The sequence below is a fragment of the Mauremys mutica genome, chromosome 3 (assembly GCF_020497125.1).
Source record: "Mauremys mutica isolate MM-2020 ecotype Southern chromosome 3, ASM2049712v1, whole genome shotgun sequence".
NCBI lineage: Eukaryota > Metazoa > Chordata > Testudines > Geoemydidae > Mauremys > Mauremys mutica.
The window spans coordinates 19,574,634-19,602,621 of NC_059074.1; the positions used below are offsets into that span (position 1 = coordinate 19,574,634).

Below are 27,988 nucleotides of genomic sequence, written 5' to 3' on the forward strand. Positions count from 1 at the left end.
TGTTCTGCTCCTTCCATCTGTTTGTTGTACCCAGTTCTCTCTCACCATACACTTAAACTGTAAGGTCTTTAGGTTAGGGACCATCCTTTTGTTATAGCAGTGTATAGTGCCTAGCATAGTGGGGCCCTGAACAAGCTTGGGGCCTCTTGGCACTACTTAAATACCAAAATAATAAATACCACTAATGCTTTTTCTTCTTTCAGGTAATGTAGTTAGTGCCACAGAATCTAGGAATTCAGCTGTCTTGGTGAATTACAGAGCTTTATACTCATTTGAAGCAAGGAATAATGACGAGATGAGTTTTAATTCTGGGGATGTAATTCAGGTAAGACCAGTAGTTCATGCTAAACTAACCACAAGAATCATTGACATATGTCTTCATCAAAATTAATGCTTGGTTTTGTTTTTTTTACATACATTTTAGATTTGTTCAAATTTACATTAATCACTTCATTTTAGGAGGGGGTAGTGGGATTGATTTAAGCAATATGCACCTCTAGGACTGACATGTTATAGAGGAGTCGAGGGTCAAGGACTGGTACTGACTACTATGAAATGCTCAACTTGGAAATCATTATTGCTGCTATAAACTTTGTAAAATGAATAACAAGAATAAGCTAAGTAATCACTGCCCTCCTATCTCTAGTGCAACATTTTGCAGGTATGCAAATAAGGCAGCAAAGAAAATTGCCTGTAGCAATGCAAACATAATAAACATTGTCATAGATAAAAGTGTATAAAACAAGATTATTCGTGGTGCTGGAATTATTAAATACCTGACCTGCCTGCTTCGAATAGGTTTGAGGGTTTCCCCCAAATAATTAAATATCTGAATAGTGTTCTCTGTTACATTATCTGCATGGTTCTTCGAGTAGATGCAGATGTGGTCTGTGCGCACCCAGCTCACCATAGCCAGAGACTTTTGCCTAGCAGTCCCCATAGAGGGGCGGCTCTTGCACCTCATGGCTCTGGCCCCTTCCTTGGCTATAGGAGGCAGCACTGCTCCAACCCCCTCAATTCCTTCTCACTGCCCGTGGCTGGAGTCAGCGATTTGTGCGGTTGTAGTCTCACAACCTCACATTTAGTCTTAGCCTAATTTAAACACTGTCCTTCCTGTTGAGAGGCGATCCCCAAAGCGACCCCCCACCTGCAGTGCTTGCTTTGCCTCGGCAAGGCCCACCTTAAAGAGTGTGTATCATTTAAAAAGAGGACTCAGTTGGTGCAGGATCTTTGTCTCAAGTAGCACAGGTTTGAACAGGTCGTGTGGCCTGATCTGGTACCAAGGCCCTCCTCAGGTAAAAGATTGCCCTCAGGCTTGAAGAATGCTGCCACCTCTTGTTCTGGGGCAGGTGATTGCTGAAGAGGCAGAGGAGCCATTCTCCATTGTCAGCACCGAGGAAGAGGTCTCACAAGACCAATTGGGACTTCTCCAGGTCACAGAGCGACTCCTCTGTTTCCCCCAGGAACAGCACAGACTGGCACAGGACCAGTTCCGGCTCGTGGGGTGGTGTGGGTACGTCTGACCCTTCCCTACTACTGAGTGGGAAGGACAGAAACACTGTACCATTGATTCTGGTTCCAGCCTTTGGGTGTCCATTGAGTCTGGTACTGACAAGGGAGATGCCACAGACCTCCTCTGCCTTTTGCTCCCAACCTCGCTGTTGGTCCAGGACTTTCCCAGGGCTGTACCAGTTCTGGCCCCTCTGATGGAGTGAGACGCTGAACCTTCGTGTCTGTTGGCACCATGTCCAGACACTCTCCTAACTGTGGTGGGGATGGAGCTAGTACTGGAAATGGTGCAGGGGACCTTGGCACCAAGACCCTTTCTGGTCCCACTGCATTGAAGTTGCAACCATTGACATTGATGCATGTGGGCACTCTCAGATCACTGTTTGCACCAGGACCAGTGCTGCCTGTGGCACCAGCATGCTCAGTACAGACAGAACCAGATTCATCAGGGATACTAGTTCCAACTTCGTTCTGGGCGACAAATGAATTGGACCGCCTATTGAATCCCTTGGGCATCATTCCACCCATACTGCCCGAGATTTTGGGGCTCTCATTCCGAGTCAGAGTCATCATCCTCCACTCCACATCCTGATGAACCTCATGAGCCATTAATGGAACAGTATGGCTCCCAGGGTTGGGGTGTACCCCATGCCTGGGAAGGAAGTCCCTGGCCTGGACTCTATTGGTCATCAATGCTCTACCTGTATCAGTGGCCTTGGACTCAATGGGCTGTTCCTTATTAGCAGAGATCCCGCTTTTTATCACATTCAAAGCCAAAGTCACCTGCATGGTTGATGGTGGCTTCAGATCAACTGCAAGCCCAAGCATCAGCAGTCTGCTCTCTCCTGGGTACATCTTCCCAGGAGTGAGAGCCAGTTTTGGCTCAGTTGAGACCTTGTTGCCAGACAGTGCCATGCTGAATGGTTCATCCTCACCTTCTATTCTGGACAACTTTAAGGTATACCAGGACCTCTTATGCCACATACCCACATCACTGGGCATCCAGGCAGAGTTTCTCCAAGAGAACACACACAAACTGGTGGATATTTTACAGCCTGATGTCCCTGAGAGAGTGGCCATCCTGGTCAGTGATGCGATTCTTGAGTCAGCAAGAGCCCTGTGGAGTACATCAGCCTTGGTACCACCAGGGACTCAGTGCGTGGAAAAGTGCTTCTTCGTTCCCATGGAGGGATTTGAGGGGTTCTTTTCCCACCTGGCCCCAAATTCCCTGGACATAACAGCAGTAAACAGCCCCAGCAGGGTTGGTTCAAGTCTACCCCCAAGGACAGAGACTCCAAGCGGTTAAATCTTCTGAGCAGGAAGTCATATACCTCATCGTCCTTACAGTTTAAGATCACAAATCAACAAGGTTTGGTGGCCAAGTATGATTTTCTCAGTTGGTCAGCTATGTCTAAATTTGAGGACCAGCTGCCCGAGGTCTTGTGTGAGGAGTTCTGAGCATTCATTGTGGAAGGCTGCTTGGTGGCCAAAATGTTCCTGCAGTCTGTCTTTGACATTGCAGACACTGTAGCCAGAGACATGGCCTCGGCAGTAATTATGAAGAAAGCTTCCTGGTTGCAAAACTCTGGGATCATTCTGGACATTGAGGACTTGCCCTTTGATGGCTAAGTCTTGTTCTCAGACAAGACTAAAGGCACTTAGCCCTGGAATCCTTGAAGGAGTGCAATCTTCAGGTCCTTGGAAGTGTACATGCCATCCACGCAAAGGCGCCACAATGTTGCACAGCAGGAGCAACAATATCACCCGCAGCATTCCTTTGTGCAACCTTTCCCCCTGAAACAGCAGGACTATCCTAGAAAGAGGGATAGCTCCTACAATAGGAAGCAGTCGGGCTTGGGCTTCAGACAGTCCACATGATCTCCATCAGCACGGGCTAAGCACCCATTTTGTGTCCTTTGTCCCAAGCAGTGGTCCAGTTATTACTCTATCCCTTCTGTCTCCCCCTATCCCTTTGGGGACAGGTTGGCCTGCTTTTACAGTGCTTGGATCTCGATTACCTCTGACAGCTAGGTTCTAGGCACTGTCAGATCTGACTATGCAATCCAGTTCCTCTCCATGCCCCCTTCCCATCCCACTTCTTCATCCCTCTATAGCGGCCCCCTCATGAGACACCACTCATTGAACTGTGTTTGTAGTTGGGAGCACTGGAACACTGGGGTCACAGCTTTTCTCCTGGTGCTTCTTGATACTGAAATATAAGGGCAGGATGAGAACCATTCTCAACCTTTGCAGCCTCTACAGATTCATCAAGTACATGAGATCCCGCATGATCACTCTATTGGCTATCCTTCCTGTCCTGTGTCAGAATGACTGGTTCACTGCTCTGGACCTGCAGGATGCTTACTTTCATGTGGTGATTCTGCTGAGCCACAAGAAGTTTGTGTTTCGTGGTAGGAGAATGCCACTTTCAGTATACAGTTCTCCCCTCTTCTGCCCCCCACGTCTTCACCAAATGCATGGCAGTGGTTATGGCATATCTCAGGAAGAAGGGACTCCACATCTTCCTCTGCCTAAATGACTGGTTGCCGAAGGGCAGCTCTAAAGGGGTGGTTCTCACTCACATTGACACCATGTTGAGTTTGCTTGACTGTTGGCACTCATTTTAAACACTGCAAAGTCAACCTTGGCTCCCACTCAAAAAATCGAGTTCCTTGGGGCCCTGTTAGATTCCATGAGGTCAAAGGTATTACTACTGAAAGACCGCTTCCAGGCAATTCAACAGTTTTGCCTCAGTCTGCAATCTCAGCCTTCCATGACAGTGCATGTGTATCTGAGCCTGTTGTGTCTAATGTCTGTTTGCATGCAGGTGGTCCAGTTCGCTAGGTTGTACCCTCATCCTCTTCAGAGGCAGCTCAGGATAGTTTACTGCCCTGCCTTGCATTCTCTGAACAGGTCAGTTTGCATTCTTCCAGCAGTCCTGGATTCCTTGCGCTGGTGGGAGTTCCCGCGCAATGCGTGCCAAGGGGTACCCTTTGTTTGGCCCTCTCCAGCTAAGTCAGTGGTTACTGGCACTTCCCTTCTGGGTGGGTGGGAAGGGAGTGCATCTGGACTCATTGAGGTTGCAGGGCCTGTGGTTGGAACAGGACACCTTACTCCATATCAGTGTGTTGGAACTTCAGGCCAGCCACAATGCATGTTGTGCCTTCTGAGACCACATCACATACTCACCAACAATGCTACTGTGATGTACTATGTGAAGAAGCAAAGTGGGGTAGGGGCGGCACATTCCAGGTTACTTTGCCTGGAGGCAATCAATCTGTGGCAGTTGCGCATTGAGGGAGACATCACCCTGGTAGCAGTCCATTTTCCAGGGGTTCAGAACAATCTTGTGGACTCTCAGTAGTGTTTTCTCCCTGAGTCATGAATGGTCCCTGAAGGAGAGTATTTGCCAAGTCATCTTTGCAACATGGAATGTCTCTGCAATGAACCTGTTTGTGACTAGGGTAAACACAAAGTGTCAGCTGTTCTGCTCTCGAGGTCCTCAGTCCTCTCTGACACCTTCCACTGCAGCTGGCAGTCAACTCTTCTGTACTCCCTTCCATGTATTTCAGTCATTCCTCAGGTCATCCTCAAGCTCAAAGTGGATCAGGGCAAGCTCATTCTTGTTGCTCCAGCATGGATGAGGCAGTGTTGGTTCTCAGATATCCTTGCTCTGTCAATTCAACCTTCCATATCATTTCCTCTCCATCCCAGCCTGCTCAATCAGAACCACGGCCAAACCCTCCATCTTGCGATCAGCTCCCAGCAGTGCTTGGAGGCTGTCCAACAAGTTCTACTTAAGAAAGCAATTTAATCCAGTATTCTGAAATCCCTAAATATTAGACTTTTTGGTTTTATGGTGTTAAGTTATATATTTGCATGAGAGAGGGAAGTAAGAAAGGTATCTGTTAGTTTCAAGATACAATTAGCTGAGCATTCTTTTACTTTTGATTCCCCCTTTTAGAAATATGCAACTCTATTTATTGGATAATTTCAGATACACATAAAATATTTTTATTAAAAAACTTCATAGTGTCTAATTTAAGATGTGATCAATGGATGGACACATTTGTTTATGTATCTTAGCCAGAAGAAACTTAATGTATATAAAAATTGTTTGAAGCCCCTTTCTTTTACTCTGTGTTTCTACCATGTTCTACCAACAACATCCTGATGTTGTTTGGGTCTGAAGTCTCACTATAACACAAATAATCATGATAGTAATCTTAGTAACTTTCCAAAAAGCTCCATTAACTTCAGAGGCATGTTATGTCCTCTTTAGCCTTTAAATAAAACAACTGTAGATATGTCCCTAAGGGTGCATTATAATACAAAACCAGCAGTTTACTTTTTAAATGGGGGGGAAAGGATAATTATGCGCTTTATAAGAGCAAATAGCCTTGTTACACAGCTTGGGACTGTATGTTGTTAGGCAATGGGATTCTTCGTTTTTTGTTTTGTTTTTTTTAAAGGCTAAATTTTAAATGGGATGACAATGCAGTTGATGTGGTCTGATCCTTATGGTCACAACTTTTCCAGTTAAATCCATAGAATTGTAGCATGCGCTGACACAGCAAATATTTTCTCTCATATTTTTGGTTTGCCTTTTTCCCCCAGGTTGATGAGAAAACCGTGGGAGAGCCTGGTTGGCTATATGGGAGCTTTCAAGGTCATTTTGGCTGGTTTCCATGTAACTATGTAGAAAAAATATCAGAAAATGAAAAAGCTTTATCTCCTAAAAGGGCCTTACTGCCTCCTACAGTATTTTTGTCTACTACCTCAGCTCCTCCAGAGTAAGTTTATTTATTGACAATTCTAATTTTGGATAAAATACAATATGTTATGTAATAGCATTATGGATTACTGCAAATTAAATGCAGAAAATTTATAATAGCAACTATATGAGGAAGACCTATAATACAGCAAGTTAAACTTAGATCTTCTGAGTTCACTGGGCAGCACATGCATTTTGCATATGTAAGAAGTAGTAGGGCTTGCTAATGTACTTTCTAAGAAAAATGATGCTTGTGCTAAATTTGCAGACCACTTTCACCAAGTAGATCAGCAGAAGACACTGATTACCAAAACGTACCTTTCTCAAGCCTAACTGTTAACACAACATGGCAGAAAAAATCCGCTTTTACTCGTACTGTGTCCCCAGGATCTGTTTCTCCTGTTCATGGACAGGTATGTTGGTGAGAATTTTATGTATATTAAGTTCATGTTAACAATACTGATATACTTTTGTTACACTTTTTCTAACAATTCCCTGCAGTAATCTAGACCAGGGGTGGGCAAACTACAGCCCCGCCCGTAAGCCGTTTTAAGCTGGCCCGTGAGCTCCCGCTGGGGAGCTGGGTTGGGCCGCACCATGTGGTTCAGCCTCACTCTGGCGCTCCAACTGGGGTGCCAGGTTGGGGGCTGCACCACACGGCTCCCGGAAGCCACGCCATGGCCCTGCTCTGAGGGCCTACGAGCCAGAGAAGGGACATGCCACTGCTTCTGGGAGCCACTTGAGGTAAGTGCCGCTCAGAGCCTGCACCTCTGAGCTTCTCCCCATGCCCAAACCCCCTGCCCCAGCCCTGATCCCCCGCCTGCTCTCCAAACCTCTCATCCCCAGCCTCTCCTGCACTCCAACCCCAATTTTGTGAGCATTCATGGCCCGCCATGCAATTTCTATTCCCCAATATGGCCCTCAGCCCAAAAGGCTTGCCCACCCCTGATCTAGACACTAAGCCAAATTCCCAGTTGGTGTGATTTGGCTTACCTCTACTGCAGTCTGTGGAGCTATGTTAATTTACACTACCTGAGGATCTCGTCCTTAAACTCTTTCTTCTTCTTTGAGTGCTTGTTCATGTCAATTCCAATCAGGTGTGTGTGGGCGCGCATGCATAACAGCCGGAAGATTTTCCCCCTAGCAGCATCTGTCAGGTTGGCCTGGGTGCCCCCTGGAATCACAAGCTCTGCCGACCCGCCAACCCCTCAGTTCCTTCTTACAGCCAGTGACAGTTAGCTGGAACGTCATTTACCTCTTGCCTTGGCAAGCACCATTCACAGTCTCTGTTGTGTATATAGTTCTTGATACTGTTAGTGTTAGTTATTAGTACTTGTCGTGTAGAAATAGTTAGCGTTAGGTTTTCTTTGGGGTTCCCCTCCCCCCCAACGCACCCAGTGCCGTGGTATGCTGCAGTCCCTGGGCTTTAAAACTTGCGAGGCCTGTGGCAAGCACATGCCTAAAAGTGACCCGCACACTTTGTGCCTAAGGTGCCTAGGGGAGAGCCACCAGGAAGACCGGTGCAAGATCTATCACGGGTTTTGCCCTCGGACTTTGAAAGACCGAGACCAACGTCTTAAAGTCCTTTTTATGGAGGCTGCGCTCTGGCCCCAGTCAGACCCTGGATTGGGGGATCCCGTGTCTAGCATCACCTTCTCGGTGCAGAGCATCCCAGCACCATCTACAGGGGAACCAGTGCTGAGAAAGAACTCATCTTGAGACTCGGCACAGTCATGGCTCCTCCTGTGGACAGGCTGTGGGCAGGCACCGGTCGCAATCTCCGGTGCCACAAAAGAAAAGGAGGCTGGAGAGGGAACGCTCTTCCCCAGCCAAGTCCAAGGAGCAGGCCACTGTGAGACCCCAGTTGGGCCACACCACCTCGGCCCCTCCAGGCAAAAGTCTTTCTACCTCCAGGCAGAAGCCTATCAATGTGTGGGCCCTTCCAGAGCTAAAGCATTGTATATATTTGCTGACACTATAGCCAACATTGTTTTGTAGAACCAGATACATGTCTAAGACATTTCGAACTTAATTGGCCAGTAGGGAGCAGAGTCCAGAGACCACTAAAGAGTCCACATACCACATATGGCAGTGCAAAATGCTGCAATCAAGACAGCAAGTAATTCAACTGGCATTTAGGAATGAACACACCTAGAGTACAAGAGGCGATTTTTGAAACTTGCATAAGTAATAGGTACTAAAGCTGATTAACATCTGTATTTTTACTTAAACAGGGACAAGCTGTGGAGAATTTAAAAGCACAGGCACTTTGCTCCTGGACTGCAAAAAAAGATAACCACTTGAACTTTTCAAAAAACGATGTAATTACTGTGCTGGAGAAGCAGGAAAACTGGTGGTTTGGAGAGGTGCATGGAGGAAGGGGATGGTTTCCTAAATCCTATGTCAAGATCTTGCCTGGAAATGAAAACAAACGAGAGGAGTAAGTGAGACTGTTGTTGTTTTTGTATTCAACAGCTGAAAATAGAGTGAAAAACATGGGGAAACTAAATTATGGGAACTAAATAGCATGTATGGCCTGCACCATGCCATCATGGGCTGTAATTTAATCAGCTTTCACAAGCTAAGTAATGTTGAGCCTGCTCAGTAAATGGGAGATCTTTCAAGCTGGGTGCTAGAAGAAAGTGGTGTGTGATTATTCAACAGGTGACATGCTTGTTCCTCTTGATTCAATATCTCAGCATGGTGCTGGCACTCTGCTGCTGGAGGTGTTAACTTTTAGATGACATACAAAATTGAAATGTCTTTGCCTTTAATCATTATAAACTCCTGTGGCACATCTTGTGGAAATAGTGGTGTTTTTCCTAGCTGGCAAAAGTAGTGCCAGACTATCCTAGCATTCAAGCTAACAGTTCAGTTAATTGCTGAAAATCTGAGTAGTGCTGCTGTCATGGAATTGCTGCTTCATTCCAACATAGAGGTGATTGCAGGTTGGTGGTTGAAGTAATCTTTGCACATACACGACTTAGTTTTTTTGTGATCTTCTAGAATAAGGCAAATTTTAAATAAATGTCAACTTGTTACACCTAAAATAAAGATTTTGTATATGTCTTGATCACCACAATTTGTGACTGTTTTTTTTCCAAACCCTGTAGCTTAAATTAAGAGTTTTCCATATAGTTAATTGAAGTCATATTTCTTGCTCTTAGGGTAAACCTGTCTTGATCCCCAATAAATTTTTAACTGTTTAGCTTTTGCTAATAATTAATGTTATTGCAGTATTTCTGATATTCCTTAAGCATGACCTATATAATATTTAGGAGATATTGCAGTAATGTTAGTGACCACTTGCAACAGCTTACTAAAAATGTAATGGGGACAACAGCATTAGTAATATCTGCCAATTGAGAATGAAGTAATGCTTGGCTGCAATTTTTTGTCTCTCAAAGAATACGAAAATTACACTGTACTAAATCTTTATAACTAATTGAAGAACATTTTGTTAAACCGCCAGACTAAATCACTTCGATCTTTATGTCTACAGACCCGAAATTATTTATGCAGCTGTAAACAAGAAGCCTAGTACACCATCTTATACAATTGGAGAGGGTAAGCATGCAATTATAATGTCAGTTACAAAATTATAAAACTAATTTCTGTTTAATAGCATGTAAATTAATAATGGATATGCATAGAATTATACCTTGATCAGGTCTGTGACTGTTTGTTATAGAGCTCTGATACAGTCACATGTGCTTTTTAGATTCTTAAGTGTATCAGGTTTTTCCTTATGTATTTAAGTGGAGAAAGTGTAAGTTCAAATGGGAAAAATAACTTGTGAGAAACAATCTCTGAACTTTTTAATTTGATCTGTATTTACCCATTTTCCCACCCTTTCAGACTCTACAGAATGTATGTAGACTCTGCATAGAAAAGTCACTTGGGCTTTTGATCTCTACCATGATAATCAGATATTATGGAGTTCATCATGTGTATGGAGTATTCCTCTTATGGCTTTTCTGAATATAAATGATTGTGCTGAAGTCTGGGTCCAAGCTGAAATCTCTCACATATAACAATTCTTAAACTGTGGTCTGTGGACCACTGATAATCCATTGGGCGCTCACTGTTCACATGGTACTAACTCTCCTCATTTCCATCTGCTAAATCACATCCAGATACTACAAATATATTATTTTTCCATGTAAGCAGTTACCTGTGGTTGCTACATTTGTCGCAGAAATGTTATGTGCATGAACATCCAAGAGATAATCTGCACAATTGCAAATGGGAGGTGAGATGATTGATTCAATTTAAGTGTGGGGGAAGGTTGGTCCATACTATGAAGTTGTTTGAGCAACCCTTATATGAGAGATTTAAAAAAAGTGACTAGCATGCCACTTGTTATATTTACTGTATTAGGGTTTTGATAAAATTCAACTTAGTTTGGCCTCTCTTGATTACAGCTGAAACACCTTTTCACTGTAACTAATGCAGTTTCTCTCTGTGTGTGTGTTGTGTTTGGACAGAGTATGTTGCACTCTATTCCTATACAAGCGCCGAACCTGGTGATTTGACTTTTGCTGAAGGAGAAGAAATACTAGTCACTCAGAAAGATGGAGAATGGTGGACAGGAAGTATTGCTGACAGAACTGGAATCTTTCCATCAAACTATGTCAGACCTAAGGATCAAGATGTGAGTTTTTGTTTTGGGTTTTGTTACTTAAAGCAAGAAGGTTTTATTTTTGTCTGTATAAGTTTACTGTATTTTGCTAGAATTTGGACTTAAAAAAACCCAACAAGTTACACTGCATGTTTTGTATCTAGGTAGTATGTTCACATACTAAAATTTAGGCATTAAATTGTAGCTCTCTGGTGGTGTATCTGGCATAAATGCTTAGGTCAAGAAAGTGATTTGCCTTTTTTCAAACCATTGTGCTTGGTAAAGGGAAAAAAATCAGAAAAAAAGTTATTTGTGGCAAAAGAAGAATATTAAAAAAAAGAAAGTTGCAGTAAATTCTGCTGTTAGCACTGCAAATTAAAATCTTGTACCTTTTGATTTTAGGGTTCTGGTACTGCTGGCAGAACTGGGACACTAAATAAGAAACCTGGTGAGTCTGATGTAACTTACAAACCTTTAGCTTATTGTATTTGTTCATTATTCACCTGTTTTTTTTCCTTATTTCAGAGATTGCCCAGGTGACTACAGCATATGCTGCATCAGGGACAGAACAGCTTAGTCTGGCTCCAGGACAGCTGATACTTATTCTGAAGAAAAACCCTAGTGGATGGTGGCAAGGAGAGTTACAGGTAATTAAAGTAAAAAATAATCTTCACAGAATGAATAATGAGGGGAGCAATTTTTGTGATTTAATTTAAAAAGTGAGAAGCTCTTAAGTTCTTTTTGCCATGTATAAATTGTTCTTGAACATCACACTGTAAGTTAAAACCTATATTGCTGGGCCTGTTTCTGTCACCGAAAATCAGTTTTTGTAACCCTGGCAGAATGTAGTGGTCCAGTATTGGCAGTTAATAAAAAGTAACAATTAGCATCAGAAGAATCGGTAGCCATGACTGGAGTACAGGTATGGAAGGGTATGTGCTGTTTAGGAAAGACCGATGCAAAGGTAAAGGTGGGGGAGTAGCATTGTATGTCAATAATGAGGTGAAATGTAACGAAATAACTAGCAATGCAATGGATAATACAGAGTCTGTTTGGGCAATGGTCACATTGGGGAAGAAAACTAATAGAGCCTCCCCTGGGATAGTGATTGGGGTGTGCTATAGACCGCCGGGATCTAGCCTGGATATGGATAGAGAGCTCTTTAATGTTTTTAAGGAGGTAAATACTAATAGGGACTGTATGATCATGGGGGACTTTAATTTCCCGGATATAGATTGGGAAACAAATGCTAGTAATAATAGTAGGGCTCAGCTTTTCCTAGACGTGATAGCTGATGAATTCCTTCATCAAGTAGTTGCTGAACCGACGAGGGGGGATCTGATTTTGGCAAGTAACGAGGACCTTGTTGAGGAAATAGTTGTAGGGGACAACCTTGGCTCGAGTGATCATGAGCTAATTCGTTTCAAAATAAATGGGAGGATAATCAAAATTGCATCTGAGACTAAGGTATACGATTTCAAAAGGGCTAACTTTACTAAATTAAGGCGACTAGTTAGGGAAGTGGATTGGACTAACATATTTAGGGATCTAAAGGAAGATGATGCCTGGGGTTACTTCAGGTTGAAGTTGCAGGAGTTGTCAGAGGCATGTATCCCGAGAAAGGGAAAACGGCTCGTAGGTAGCAGTTTTAGACCGAGCTGGATGAGCAAGCGTCTTAGAGGGGTGATTAAGAAAAAACAGAAAGCGTACAAGGAGTGGAAAATGGGAGGGATCAGCAAAGAAACCTACCTTATTGAGGTCAGAGGGTGTAGGGAAGCAGTGAGAAAGGCAAAGAGCCGGGTGGAGATGGACCTAGCGAAGGGGATTAAAACCATTAGCAAAAGGTTTTTTAGCCATATAAATAGGAGGAAAACCAAGAAGGAAGAAGTGGGACCGCTTAAAACTTTAAAGGGAGTGGAGATTAGGGATAATCTTGGAATGGCACAATATCTGAACGAATATTTTGCCTCGGTCTTTAATGAGGCTAATGAAGGGCTAAGGAATAGTGATAGAGGGACTGATGGGAATGAAGATATGGGGGTAGACATTATGGTATCTGAAGTGGAAGCCAAACTTGAACAGCTAAACGGAAGTAAATCGGGGGGCCCGGATAATCTTCATCCTAGAATATTAAGGGAATTGGGGAGTGAAATTGCAAGCCCGTTAGCGATGATTTTTAATAAATCTCTAAACTCGGGGGTTGTACCGTTTGACTGGAGATTAGCTAATATAGTTCCTATATTCAAGAAGGGGAAAAAAAGTGACCCGGGTAACTACAGGCCTGTTAGTTTAACATCTGTAGTATGCAAAATCATGGAAAAAATTTTAAAGGAGAGAGTGGTTAGTGAGCATGAGGCCGATGGCAACTGGGACAAATTACAGCATGGATTTACAAAAGGTAGATCGTGCCAAACCAACGTGATCTCCTTCTTTGAGAAAGTAACAGATTTTTTAGACAAGGGAAATGCGGTGGATCTAATATATCTTGATTTCAGTAAGGCGTTTGATACGGTACCGCATGAGGAATTACTGGTTAAATTGGAAAAGATGGGGATCGAAATGAAAATCCAGAGGTGGATAAGGAGCTGGTTAAAGGGGAGACTGCAGAGGGTCGTATTGAAGGGGGAAATGTCGGGTTGGAGGGGGGTTGCCAGTGGAGTTCCTCAAGGTTCGGTTTTGGGTCCAATTTTGTTCAATCTATTTATCACTGACCTGGGAACCAAGAGTAGGAGTGGGCTGATAAAGTTTGCGGATGACACCAAGTTGGGAGGTATTGCAAATTCGGAAAAGGATCGGGATATCCTCCAGGGAGATTTGGATGACCTTGTAAACTGGAGTATTAGTAACAGGATGAAATTCAATAGTGAGAAGTGTAAGGTTATGCATTTAGGGATGACTAACAAGAACTTTAGTTATAAGCTGGGGACGCACCAGTTGGAAGTAACGGAGGAGGAGAAGGACCTAGGAGTCCTGGTTGATCGTAGGATGACTATGAGTAGGCAATGTGATGTGGCCGTTAAAAAAGCTAATGCGGTCTTGGGATGCATTAGGCGAGGTATTTCTAGTAGGGATAAGGAGGTGCTAGTCCCGTTATATAAGGTGTTGGTAAGACCTCATTTGGAGTATTGTGTGCAGTTTTGGTCTCCCATGTTTAAGAAGGATGAATTCAAACTGGAACGGGTACAGAGAAGGGCCACTAGAATGATCCGAGGAATGGAAAGCCTGTTGTATGAAAGGAGACTTGAGGAGCTCGGTTTGTTTTCCTTAGCCAAAAGAAGGATAAGAGGAGATATGATTGCACTCTTTAAATATATCAGAGGGATAAATACCAGGGAAGGAGAGGAATTATTTCAGCTCAGTGCTAATGTGGACACGAGGACAAACGGATATAAATTGTCAGTCAGGAAATTTAGGCTTGAAATTAGACTAAGGTTTCTAACCATCAGAGGAGTGCAATTCTGGAACAGCCTACCGAAGGAAACAGTGGAGGCGAAGGACCTCCATGACTTTAAGATTAAGCTAGATAAGTTTATGGAGGAGATGGTATGATAGGATAACGGGCTTAGTCAATAGGTCAATTAAGTGCCACACTGGTAATTAGTATGATGGGTCAATGATAGGATATTGTTAGCCTTTTTCCAGAGGGTATGGCTGGAGAGTCTTGCCCGCATGCTCGGGGTTCAGCTGACCGCCATATTTGGGGTCGGGAAGGAATTTTCCTCCAGGGTAGATTGGCAGTGGCCCTGGAGGTTTTTCGCCTTCCTCCGAAGCATGAGGCAGGGGTCGCTTGCTTAAGGAGTGGGTGGATCGGCTTATGTGGCCTGCATCTTGCAGGAGGTCAGACTAGATGATCATAATGGTCCCTTCTGATCTTGAATTCTATGATTCTATGAACCACTTAACTAATAAAACAGTGCTAACTTAGTTAAAATATTAAATGGTGGTAATCCTCTGATGAAATAGTAGGACCTCTTAAAAGCAGGAGGGAAATTAGTGCAGTAATAGAGGCTCTACTTTCAGAAGTAAGTGCTCAGCACTTTTTGAAAATTAGGTAAGGTGTCTCAAGTGGAGCACCCAAAATCATTAATTACTTTTGAAAATCTTGACTGTGAACTTTCCACTCACTCAGCTGAGCAAATTACAGTGCAGCCGTACTCAAATATGCTTTTAGTAATAAATGTAAACCAAATTTTGTCTTGTAGATCCATTCAGTGCTTATTAACTTTGTAGGCAGGTTTTTTGTGACTCTTAATTGAGAAGCTGTGCGGGTCGGGTGCTCATTACAATGCACTGGTCAGTTGTCTATTTAATTCTCAAACATATTTTTGTGCAGGCAAGAGGGAAAAAGAGGCAGAAAGGATGGTTTCCTGCCAACCATGTTAAATTGTTGGGTCCAAGCAGTGAGAGAACTACTCCTGCTGCTCTCTCAGGTAGGAAAATAATCTCATTTATATTTAACTTGGAAAAATTTTATCTAACTCTTTCCTTACACTAAGTAACAGTCTGTGTATAGTGTAATAGTCTGATTAATTGCCACCTATTACCCTTGTGATGCAGTCAGTATTGGAGACCATTGTACCAGGCTCTGAACAAACACAGGAGAGGACAGTCTCTGTGCCAAGGAACATACAGTCTTAACAAACAACGTCTTCATCAAAACAGTGCTGTCTGTGGCTCCTGTCCTGGAATGTGCCATCTTATATTATGGCTTATTGCACTGACAATACACCCTTTGTTTCTGTCCGAGAGAGGAAAGACTGTGTCCAAAAATCTGTAAGGTTTACCTAATGCCGTGAAGTTTTCAGCCTTGCTGACTAGTGAAAGTAGACTGCAGTCTTGCACACCCTGGTTTATGCCTACAGTTCATGTCCTGCTCTCTGAGGAGCCTGCTTCCACATGGCAGCAAGACTTCTGGAAACTTTGCTATTATTGACAATACCCTTACAACTGTGCGCTATGCTTCTTCTAAGGGTGGGCAGATGCAGCCTTGACTCCACATGGATTTTTTGATTGGCTATGAATATCTTGATGAGAACAGCTTTCCCTGGTTCCAGTTCCTCAAAGTGTGAAAATTCGCTACCTTCTGCTGTGTTGGTACAAGAGCTCCACAGGCATCCAGGATCAAAACCTCTCTCTGAGACTTAGTTTTCAATACACTCTTTGTACACACAGACCTTTTTCTAACACACAAATATCCACCACTATAAACTAATTAATCCGTTTCTCTGACAGGCTGGGCAGAAAGGGGGAGAAAGATGTTCCACTTATTTTTATGTTTGAATATTTGGAAGGTGAACAGATGCTGTAGTGATGAGAACAATCTAACTATCCAAGTAGATGGAATTGTAAAGTTGGGAACTAGAAAGAGAAATTGACCAAAGTTAATTTAATCTATCACTGACCAGAGTATTAATAAAAGGGGAAGACAGGGCAGTCAAACTGTACTCCCACATCAAGATAAAATCTGTTTTTTGATTGTTTGTTTGTCCTTGAAAATGGTTTTAATCTATAGATATTTTCTGTGGGCTTTATGCAGTCTTAACACTGACTTACCTTATACTAGAAGTTTTGCTAACACCTGTTGTGAATATTCTTTTTCTTCCTAGTATGTCAAGTGATAGCAATGTATGATTATGCAGCAACCAATGAAGATGAGCTCAGTTTCTCCAAGGGACAGATCATTAATGTACTGAGAAAAGATGATGCAGATTGGTGGCAAGGAGAAATCAGTGGTGTGACAGGTCTCTTTCCTTCAAACTATGTGAAGATGACCACAGACTCTGATCCAAGCCAACAGTGTAAGAAATAATTTTTGAAAGCATTTTGCATTGCATTTCTAACATTCAATTGTTGTGTTTAGAACTATTTTGTGCTTAGAACTAGGAGCCATAGGACTTCTAATGGGTGTGTAAGTACATCATAACTTCACCCTTCCACTTGACAAACCTACACACAAATATTGTCACTCCATTTTTCAGCCAAGGTTTAGTAGCAGCAGTGCTGCTGTGAGGCCCCTAAATAAACATTAAACCTGTGATGCATTAACCTTGCTTTTAAATTGTTCACAATATTTGATAATTTGCAATGAGTCAGTGCAAATGTACTTGTTCTACTGTATTTTATTATTTTTCTTTCTTTGAATTTCTACAAAATATGAAAAACACCTATCATAAGACTGTAGGCAGCTTTAGAATACATTAAAAGTACCTACCAACTTAAAAAAATAAACATAAGCGCAGCATCTTCCCCAAACTATAAAAAGGAAAGAAAAAGATCCCCACCCTAACCAGTGAATCCCAGCCTACACTATATCCATTCCAATCCTAAAATCATCTCTGCTTCTTCAAAATCCTCGGGAAGAGATGGGCTTTGCAGCATGTCCTCAAGATCAACCAATGTGGATTATTTGGGGGCAGCCTGGAGACTGAATTCTAGCACAAATTTGTGTAGTTAATGTAAAGGATACATGTTATGTTCTCGTTCTAACATACAAGCACTGGTAAAAGTTCTGTCTTTGGCCTCTCATTCCAGTGCTAGGTCACTACAGTTTTCACTCCCTCAGCCTTTCATCCTGGGTCAGTGACAGCATGATGAAATCAGTTTTGTCATCTGGAACCAAGGCATTAATGGCTTTGAACAAACCTTGATGGCTTTGTGACGTTTCCCGGGGGTACCTTACTACCACTGTCCTTAGCGTGAGGAAGTCTTGTCTGTGTCTGTTGTGGGGGTCAGCTCACCAACTCGACTAGCCATGAGCAACACAAGCACTCCCTCTACGTCTTGCAGGCTCTGCTGCTCCTCTGCCGGTTAGCTGTTGTTATACTCCCAACCATTAAGCCCACCAAGTATCTCCCAGGAATGTGCAGGTCCTGCTCCACTGGACACTCTCTGTGTTCACAAATTCACTGCTTCCAAGGAAACACCAAACCGCAGCTCACCAGTTCCACCTCAGATCACTGCTCCACTGAACACATAGCATTTTTATATGATTTCACTATAAACATATCTAAGTGTATTTAACAAAGCATAAAGATTCAAGTAATAGGAACTAGAAGTATTGAAAACAAATGGTTATGTGTAAAACAAAATCATAATGAGCATTCTAGTGCCTAGACTTAATTAACAAGATACTCTCATGTCTTGTAGAGTATTGCTCACCCAAATCCTTGCCACATTTACAGCCAGGGTGGGTTGTGGCCCTCCTTTCATGAGAGACACTCTGTCAGCTTGCCTCCTGGGCAAAGGACCTTGGCTGTTTCCTTGTGCCCTCAGATATATCCTTACAATCTTGTCGTTAGTCATAAACAGGACACCCCAGGCTGTTTGTTTCATGCTGTGAATTTCCTCGCTCGTAGATTTTGCAGTCTCCTCTTTTTCCTTTGGCACAGTATGAGAATAGGCCTACAGCCAGGGGCGGCTCTAGGCACCAGCAAAACAAGCTGGTGCCTAGGGCGGCAAAATCTAGGGGGCGTCCCCTGCGGCCGGAGGGGGCGGCAGGCTGGGCCGGCGAACCTGCCGCAGTCATGCCTGCGGAAGGTCCACCGGAGCCCCGGGACGACTGGAGCTGCCGCAGGCATGACTGCGGAGGGGGCGCTCGTCCCGCGGCTCGGCTGGACCTCCCGCAGGCATGACTGCGGCAGCTCAAGCGGAGCCGCCGGACCCGCGAACCGGCCGCAGCCGCGGGAGGTCCAGCCGAGCCACGCGGGACCAGCGGTCCCTCTGCAGTCATGCCCGCGGGAGGTCCGCGGCTCCGGGGCGCCTCCCGCGCATGACTGCTTGGGGCGGCCAAAAACGTAGAGCCGCCCCTGCCTACAGCGTGAGGCATACAATACACAAATGACAAGACAACGAGACAAGTATCTGCTGCTTCCTGGCTGAAAGGAACATTTCTGAAGTATGCTACCTCTTGGTGTGACCTGCCTTAATTCCAATACCTTAAGAACATAATTTCCCGTATAGATACATAACTCCTTAAATATTATCTGTACATACATTTTGGAATGATTATGATGACCAGTGGGCTGCTGGCTCTTGGTAGTGACTTTGCATGCCACACTTTGGAGAACTGTTATGCAGATATCTGACCAAGAGGATCTCTGTAAAACTCTATGCACACCTCCCCCCTCCCACTCCCCCGGGCCACTTGCTAGTTGGCACCAGAAGGTCCTGCATCACAGGTTTTAATTTCTCTTTTACATACTGGGCCCTAGCTCTTCAGTTAATTCCATTCTTCTCTTGATCAGGCAGCAGCTGTCACTGTAAAATGGGAAAAGTAAAGTAAGCTTTCCCTTCTGGTGTTGCAAATGCTACCATTTGTAGTTGTCTCAGTGTAGAAAAAGTATTCAAAATTCAGAGTGGATCTATATCTTAATAGCACGTAGTATAAATTGATTTAAATAGATACAGGTTCGGCATTAAGCCGGTGCTTTGAGAGTTTTTTGTTTGGATACAGACAGAATCTCAACTACTTGCTAAATTACTTTGGGGCAGGTGTAAAACCAAAGTCCTGACCACTTGTGACCATTAAAAATTCTGAGGAATTTCCCGAAAGGATAGAAATGTTAGCCCAAGTGTCATGATTATGTTTCAGTTTCGATAAATGCCTTGACCTACCTGAATTCCATGTCCCTTTCAGCTATGAACTGATCTTTACTTCCCATTCTCTGCAGTGTGTTTTTGTGTTGATATGTATTATTCAACAGTTCCTATATTTCATTCCAATGGAGGCTGTCCTGCAGTGGTGGCATAGTGGAGTGTATGGGTTGGGAGGAAGGGGTGTATTTAAAGTACTGGGATTCATGTAGATGAAGGATAAGAAGTAAGTGCAAGATCTTTATGCATGTTAATTTTAACAATAGTAGTCCTGAAATTGGGTCATAATTAGACACATAAGCAGTTCTTATTTGCTCACTGCCACGTCGCTAAGTTGGCTTCCTCCCAAATGTGGATCTCGAGTACCAGCATCCCCCACAGAAACAATTGCCAGTCATGGACAAAATTTTCTTTTGGAAGTGAGTGAATGAGAGAGGGTCTACCAATAGCAGTCAGCAACCATCAGCTGTGTACACTTTCACTAGTGCTTGGTTGTTCCTGTTGTCAAGAAGTTTCTGATTCAAGAAGCAATCCTGTTGATGTTTTGAGGTTCAGGAACTTAATCCTGTAAGTGAACGAAGTACATGTTCAGAAATTACAGCCAAAGTCTTTGGTGCTAAAGTGATGTCATGTGTTTCAGCTGAGTTGGGTAACAGCCACTTGCTGGACATTATATACCACACAACATAGCCAACTTTGTAGGAGGGGAAAATGCATGAAATAGAACTTCAATGGGATTTTTAGTAGGAAGCATGAAGGGGCATATTTAACAAATATTAATGTTATAGCATCATATTTACTATAAACTCTCATTTTTGTGGACATAAGTGGTGTTGTACTAGATCTTCCATAATTAAGGCTGTGAGTTTGTCACGGAGGTCACGGATTTCGTAACTTTCCATGACCTCCGTGACTTCTTTTAGCGGCCGTTGCACCTGGCCTGGTGGCAGCTCAGGCAGCCCCTGCACCAGTCTCACCAGCTGCTGCTGGGGCAGACTCGGGCCACCATGCCCCCCTTCCCCGGAAGCAGGAATTTGGGTGTGGAAAGGGGCAGGTGGTTAGGGCACGGGATGGGTTGAGGTGGGCTCTGGGCGGTACTCTGCCTGGAGGGTTCCCTGGAAGCAATGTCAGCTCCTAGGCGGAGGCGAGGCCAGGCAGCTCTGTGCACTGCCCCCACCTGCAGGCACTGCCCCCACAGCTCCCATTGGCCGCGGTTCCCTACCAATGGGAGCTGCGAAGCCAGCGCTCTGGATGGAGGCAGTGCGCAGAGCTGCCTGGCCATGCCTGTACGTAGGAGCTGAGTGAGGGGGATCTTGCCGCTGCCGGGGAGTCGCGGAGCCATGTAGGGAGCCTGCTGGACTTGCCAACACTCTCCCCTAGCACCAGCGGGAGTCCCAGGCTGTGCGCCACTGCTCCCCCCACCAAAGCACCTGTGGCACCCCTGGGCTGGCGCCCTCCTGAAGATTTAGTCAGGGGTGTATAATAGAAGTCATGGACAGGTCACGGGCTGTGAATTTTTGTTTACTGCCTGTAACCTTTTACTAAAAATACGTGTGACTAAAATGTAGCCATATCCATATGCTCCATGACTAGGGATTTAGTTTCAATCTCCGAATTCTTCCACTACTGGATGGTGCAAAATGTCTGGGCAGGGCAATAGTCACAAGAACACTCCCTGCTCGGATAAGGAAATGGACCTGACAGTGTGCTAATGTCTGAAAAAGAACCAAGTGAAGTAGGAAGGGAAAGTGAAACAGGAAGTAGGGCTTGAGGAGAGGGAAAACTTTTTCTAAATTCCTGCTTAGAATGCGCTCTTTATTTTTTTTCTATCTTGACTAGTTGTCTGCAAAGACCCAAATTTCAATCCCTGGTGTCAAGAATCGTGTCTAAACTTAAGCATTCCTGACGTGACCATGCAAATCATGTGTTTAAACACGTGGTCAGCTAAGCATCTAACTTGCTATGTGTGCACCTACCAAATGTGCCTGCACACATCAGGTATTGCATGGGTAACTTAAGTGCGCACACACTTGCAGGCATATGTGCAAACCTCATTTTGAAAACTCAGCAATTTTTTTTCACATTAGTGTTATATTTCAGTTATATAAAAATTTCATAGGGCTGTACAGAGAAGGGGAATTATGCATCAACCCCCTGATGTCTGTAGTGGTGTACTTGGAAGAAGAACATTGAGGGAGAATTAAAAATGAAGAAAATCACAACAGCATTTTTAAATGCATATAATTTATCAACGGCATAATTGGTTTTCTTTAAAATAAGCTTCTTGTACTTATTTAAATCGGCTGCAGAAACTAGCATAAGTGTGCTGTAGAAATCAATGGGGGAGTCTTCCCACAGAATTTGTTTGATGCAGTGTGCCCAGGACCTGTTTGGAAATTAAAACCTCAAAGAAGTGAACACAGCTTGAGAAATCTAGTATATATTTTAAAAACAAATTTAGGAATTGAATTGCCAGCTTAAGTAGTGTATCAGAGGGGTAGCCGTGTTAGTCTGGATCTGTAAAAAGCAACAAAGAGTCCTGTGGCACCTTCTTTCCACCACATGCGTCTGACAAAGTGGGTATTCACCCACGAAAGCTTATGCTCAAATACGTCTGTTAGTCTAGAAGGTGCCACAGAACTCTTTGTTGCTTTTTTACAGCTTAAGTATTGTAACCTGAATGTTTCCTTTCATTTTTATCCTGGTGTCTGTTATAGTCAGTGGAAAGTGATGGTATTTGAAAGTGGGTAAGCAAATCTGACACACACAAAGGACATTTTACAGCAGCAGGTGAAGATCCTAGTGTATTATCTCCCTGATTTTCAAACTGTGTCCATGGGCCACCATTACTAACCAGATCCATTCTTAGTGACCTGCAGAATTAAATATTTGAGAGCCAAGTTGAGGGTGATTGTGGTGGTGGTGGTAGAGGAGTTCCTTGTATTGTGATGACATTTCAATAGCCCTCATCCTAATATTTGCACAAAATTGATCTAAATTGGGTGAAGAGTGAATCTTCTTTCAGTAAAGAGAATTTTTCAATATGTAGTTAAAATAAGTGTATCTATAGATACAATTAAAGGAATATTCACAACCCTTTCTTTATGATGATATTTAATGGCATGCTTTTGTGTATTATTCTTACAATAAATAATTCATTATTTCCCCATGGAAGCTTAACATATCAGCTGGGAGGGAGAGTAGTACATCCTTTATGCCCATGAAGTCCTTGGCTTCTAACATGAGACTTCCAACAATTGTGCAGATTGAAATGGTACTTTGTGTGACATGGACATATATTCAGTAGGCAACCAAGTTTCATTTCACATGGGCCACTGACCAGCATCAGCAAGTTAATTTTATTTGTAACCATGTCTAAATCTGAGCAAAGATTTTCCAAAGCCTTTAGAAAGTGGAACAGTAATTTCTTGCTATTAATCTTGTAGGTAAAATCCTGGCTCCCTTGAAGTCAGTGGGAGTTTTGCCATTGACTTCATTGAAGCCCGTATTTCACTCATTATGTTATAGGTCCACATATCTTAATTAGTAATGCACCTTTAAATCTGTCATGAGAAAGAGTTTGGGGGTTTTTTTGTGATTGAATTAGCTGCAGTGTATTGGTGAGCATCTGTGATGGCTGGTTGATGTTAAAATTATTTTTAGGCACAAATAATTGCTGATGTATGCTTACAAAATAGAGAATTGAAAGAATAGAAAGGTATGATGTTTTATTTTAGGAAAGTTGAATGTTAGTCATTCCTTTCTAACCTTTCAGTGTTATTCTGTCGTCTTTTGTCCTTAGTACTCATGTTTCACTCTTCAGATTTGTGTTTGTGTTCATTTTATCCTTCATTTTTTTTTTAGGACCCAATGTTGTCTTCCAGTGTGAAAGCACCTCAGAGACCCACTATCCAAGTTTGACTATAGCGTGGAGGCAGGGTGGACAGCCCTGCTCAAATATCTGACACAATCCATTTGCTTCGTTTGAATGTTAGATCCACACGAGAATTAGTTTTTTGTATTTTATAATCTGCTGTTACAATTAATTTGTAAAACCAGAAAGGATAGTGGGTCTTTGTGTGGCTTTCACTGCTGTCCACCCTGGTTTCCGCTAGTGTTTTTTTTCCTTTTCTTGATAATCATAGATCATTAGCATGCATATCAAGGTATCCCTTGCGTGGTGGGATTTCAGACACACAAAGACCCACTATTTGCACAAGTTAGCTGAGCTGTTTTATATTGGCAGATGTCTTCTTGTAATGTTGTAACTTGTGCATACTTTGCAGAATTAAAATATTTGCTGATTACTGCTCTGATAGACTAGTTTAATCCTGTACACAGTGAGCTTTTTAAATTACCAACATATATGATTCATCCAAAAAATAAAACCTGGCCTACCTTTCTACATTACAGAGTGCCACTGTGACTACAAGTATGCCATGTGGTTTAGGTTTTACATCATAGAACTGTTTTTCTGATTTGGTCCAGCCTTCCAAATGACCTTTTTGTGAGGAGAGGAGTTTAGAGGTGGAATGGAGGATGCTTTCATTTCGTTTTCTTCTCTCATCTCATCACAGTAGCACTATGGGGCATTTTCTCTCAAGGCAAAGAGAAACTAGGCTAATATAATTTGTGGGCTGGCCTGCAAGTTGCTTTGGGTGGATGTGCCCTATCCCTTGGCCACCACCTTCCCTCAATTATTTTACCATTGTAACACACTTGTCGTCAGTTTTGGTGAACAGCATCCTCTAGTCTTACTACAATGGGTACCATGCTGCCTCTGTGCTGTCAGACTCACCAATCTGCCCTTGTTTTTTTAAATTAAGAGTTCTGGTACAGGACTGAATGGCTCTTAAGACTGATAATTGGATACAGAGCCTTTTATCTCTAGGACACCAATTTGTATCTGGTCCAGGTAAATAGTGAATGAAAGTCTTTGGCATCTGAAAGCTGTTTTTGTTCCTATTATGAAATGAATTGGTGGTCTCAGTCAAGTTCCTCCTATACAAGTGTCCACAATAATATATGCCACCACCAGAAAAGACACTAGTAGACACCCTTGTTAGCTGAAAGAGGAAGGCCAAGGATTTAAATGGTCTTGGAAACTGAACCATCCGCTCTTCTGGTTCAGAGGAAGCTTTTCCAGGTCAGAGTTTGAAGGACACAGTGGCAGAGTGTTGTAGATAAACTTGTACTGCCCATGCTGTCTCTGTTATGTGCATAAAATGAGGACTTCTGTCTCCAGGGCTATAAATCTTGCATCGTTTAGCAGCCCTGAATTACTTTAAAAGGGAAGAAAAGTTAGTAAATAGATTTCCTTTAGTTGCTTTTAAAATGAAAGGGTCTATTTAATGGCAGACCATTCATCTAATAAAACAGTTCTATGATCCATACAACACAAAGAGAATTTCTAGTAGATGCAGTATTAAATTCAGTTTGCATCCTGAATTTGGGATTGAAATTACAAACATGTGGATTATGCAATCTGAAATTGTTTACAAGCTGCTGTAAGTTTACAATATATATGAATGTTGTGAGGTACTATCAGGAAAAAGTGTTAATACAATTGCAGAGATTTAAAAGCCTTCTTCCAAAAGTTCTATAAAAGGAGTGAAATATTATGTATTTAATATACTTTATCAAGTAATGTATGTGTGTCCCTTAGGTCAGAGAGATATATTTTGTGCAATACAAATTACAGTAAGGTGCCTACATCAAATTATAAATGGATTTTTATTCCAGTTGTATTTTATCTCAATATTCTGTTATTGAATGAATTAACTTTAATTAGAGGCAAAGAATCTGCTAATTAATTGCTCAGATAGCAATGTTCTAGCTGACTTAATGTCTTTTTCATGTTGAAATTAGATTTTTAGCTAAGGCTGTTTCTATTCAAATGTGCTAATTGCCCTGTATTGCCTTCTCGTAATTTTCTTATTTTGCAGATCTGTTTAATACAGGCAGAAGTGTGCTGCTGTGGTACAATAGTCACTTATTGTAGGCTAATATCTGGGTGTCTTTGGGACCCATCCGCTTTCAAAAATTCAAAATTCAAGGCACTATTTACCCAGAGAGTTTGGGCCAGATATAACTCTCTAATAGCCAATAAAATTGTTGCCTTGATTGCCAAGTTACTAAAAGATCTCAGTAAAAATAAAAAAAGAAATAAAGTCATGCACTGTCTAATATGTGCTGGGAAATAATATTATGGTATTTTTCAGCAATAAATAATGATTTACCCACTTAAACACAGCTGCAGTTGAATATTAGGGATAGTGTTCTATATCTGTATGGTTTGACCCATGTAAACCCATAGCTGGAAGTAAGCATTCACAATTAAAACACAAACAGCTGCATTCAGTTTGAATTTACAGGTGCTAGAACTGAGTTCAGAGACCTGCTGCCATGGGCTTTCCCTGTTGTAATTAAATGTTGTAGTGTTATTTGAGAGTCATGGTGGATGAGGTAGTATCTTTTGTTGGACCAACTTCTGTTGGTGAGAAACAATAGTTTGAACTACAAAGAGCTTAAAATATCTCTCTCACAAACAGATATCACCACTTCCACCTTGTCACTCTAATATCCTGGGACCGACAGGGCTACAACTGTACTGCATAGAGCAGTGTTATTTGAGTATCATCAGTGAGCTCCACACTGTAAAAAATGGAAAAGGCCACAGTCCCTCCCTCAGTGTTTATCTTCTATATCAGACAGATTTTTCAGGTTAGACATGATGCACCAGATAACTATGTGGTCTGGTCACATAATGGTACAGAAGGATTTTTTTAATACACATTTTAGATTGTGGATAAGAAGAGGTTGTGCAGAATATTTATTTTAAGGCAAGATTTTAAAGAACCCTGCTGTATCAATACAGGTATATAGATGGGAGCAGCTTAGTCTAAAGAGATTTTAGCTTTAAAAGTGAATGTCCTTGCTTATGTGGGTTTAATTTCAATGCTTACAACTATGTTAGCATCTCAATGGCTACATTGATCCAGTCTCTCTCAGGCACAAGCTTGGAGAGACATATAGGTTCAGCCACCGTTCTAGCCATTTAAGAAAATTAGTTGTAAAGGGTCTAGTCCCTCTTGACACAAAGGAGGATGGCATGATGTGGAGCTCCACAAGGGTGACATTGGAATTGGGGAGACTCCTCTAGTGATAGAAGGGCCAGGAACAGAAATGTTACTGTATCTGCACAGTAGCTGATATCGAAATGTTTCCAAATTCCAAAGAGTCTAGTTTGCAAATGTTACTTTCAAAGCTAAGTTCCTTATCTTGCAGTCAGATCCAGACAGGTCAATCCCCTGCATTCTCACACAGCCCAGGATGGATCCAGTTGCAGGGATAGATGTATAAATAGTTAATGCTTGTGAAGCACTTTGAAGGCATATGGAGCACTATATAAATGCTAAGTATTAATAGTTTTTTATTACCTCTAGGAGCATAAAAAGGTAGAAGTTCAATTTGTAAACAATTCTGCCTTCTAATAATAATTGAAATTGTCCCTAGCAATGAGTGAATCATTACCCTGAGCCCAAGGCTTTGTTCACCAAAGTGAATCCCAGAGTGACTTTTTCAGTGAGGTTATAAACTCTTGTAAATAGGAGTCTGTTACAGGAATGCTGACAGACCCTTGCCCAGAGCGGTGCTGACTGCTGCTATAGCATAATGACACTTTAATGTAATGGAAATATTAAACTGTTACATAATGGTGTGTGTTGCCTTGAAATATTTTTGTTCTTTTCAAGCTGTAGTATTAATAGTTGGGGATACACATTAAGATCATGCAAATGCAGGATATGCTTGGCATGAGAAAATTGTTCATCTTTGTTCTTAAAAAACCTGTAAGATAACTATGCAAATGTATTTTATTAAAGGGACACATAAAAGATGTAGATTGTGTGTGTTGTTTTTTGTTTAAATAGCCTAGTAAAAAAAATTATGTTAATTAGCTGGCATGGCTTAGCAATCTTTTTTGGAAAAGATTTGGAAAATCTGGAAAACTAAATCCTATCCTACTTCTGTTTAAAGTGCAGGGAAGTATATTGAAAGTTTTGATCGGAGATGGTTGGATTTAAACTTGCCACAGAGTTTTCTGCTAAAGACCTGAGTCCCTCCCTCCACTCCTCCCCCTCACCCCCCCCTCATTTATTCATGTGAGTAAACTTTACTCGTTGCAAGTAGTCGACTGACTTCAGAATGGCTACTCACATTACTCAAATGATTAGATCATGTGGTGATGGATGATTGAGCTTATTTGAAATGTACATAGCACAGGCTCGCAAGGATTGAAAAATGAAAAAATAAAATGTCTGATGCAGTGGCTCTGGCTCACCTGCTACATTAACTTTTAAAACTACAATTGTACTGGTATATTGCCTCAGCAAATCAAAAAGCTTAAGATGAGGGAAAGTCAAGTAACTGTTCATACTACCCTGTAGTCCTCCTTTGCCAGGGTGGACCTGGAAAAAAGGAATCAATGCGGT

The 27,988-nt window shown here is 42.4% G+C and overlaps 1 protein-coding gene across 2 annotated transcripts in view; it reads left to right on the forward strand.

The window, feature by feature from the left end:
* The window catches only part of ITSN2 (intersectin 2), a 126,522-nt gene that overhangs the window by 72,340 nt on the left and 26,194 nt on the right, over nucleotides 1-27,988 (forward strand). The window contains exons 19-29 of one of the 2 annotated variants that reach the window (XM_045011650.1): nucleotides 204-325; nucleotides 6,127-6,302; nucleotides 6,552-6,696; nucleotides 8,518-8,723; nucleotides 9,786-9,850; nucleotides 10,771-10,937; nucleotides 11,307-11,352; nucleotides 11,430-11,551; nucleotides 15,238-15,334; nucleotides 16,511-16,702; nucleotides 23,361-27,393. In XM_045011650.1, the coding sequence (XP_044867585.1) occupies nucleotides 204-325; nucleotides 6,127-6,302; nucleotides 6,552-6,696; nucleotides 8,518-8,723; nucleotides 9,786-9,850; nucleotides 10,771-10,937; nucleotides 11,307-11,352; nucleotides 11,430-11,551; nucleotides 15,238-15,334; nucleotides 16,511-16,702; nucleotides 23,361-23,362 (1,340 nt within the window). In that variant the 3' untranslated portion in view covers nucleotides 23,363-27,393. Of the gene's footprint in view, nucleotides 1-203; nucleotides 326-6,126; nucleotides 6,303-6,551; nucleotides 6,697-8,517; nucleotides 8,724-9,785; nucleotides 9,851-10,770; nucleotides 10,938-11,306; nucleotides 11,353-11,429; nucleotides 11,552-15,237; nucleotides 15,335-16,510; nucleotides 16,703-23,360; nucleotides 27,394-27,988 lie in introns of those variants that run through there. The other variant, XM_045011649.1, reaches the window with a different exon arrangement.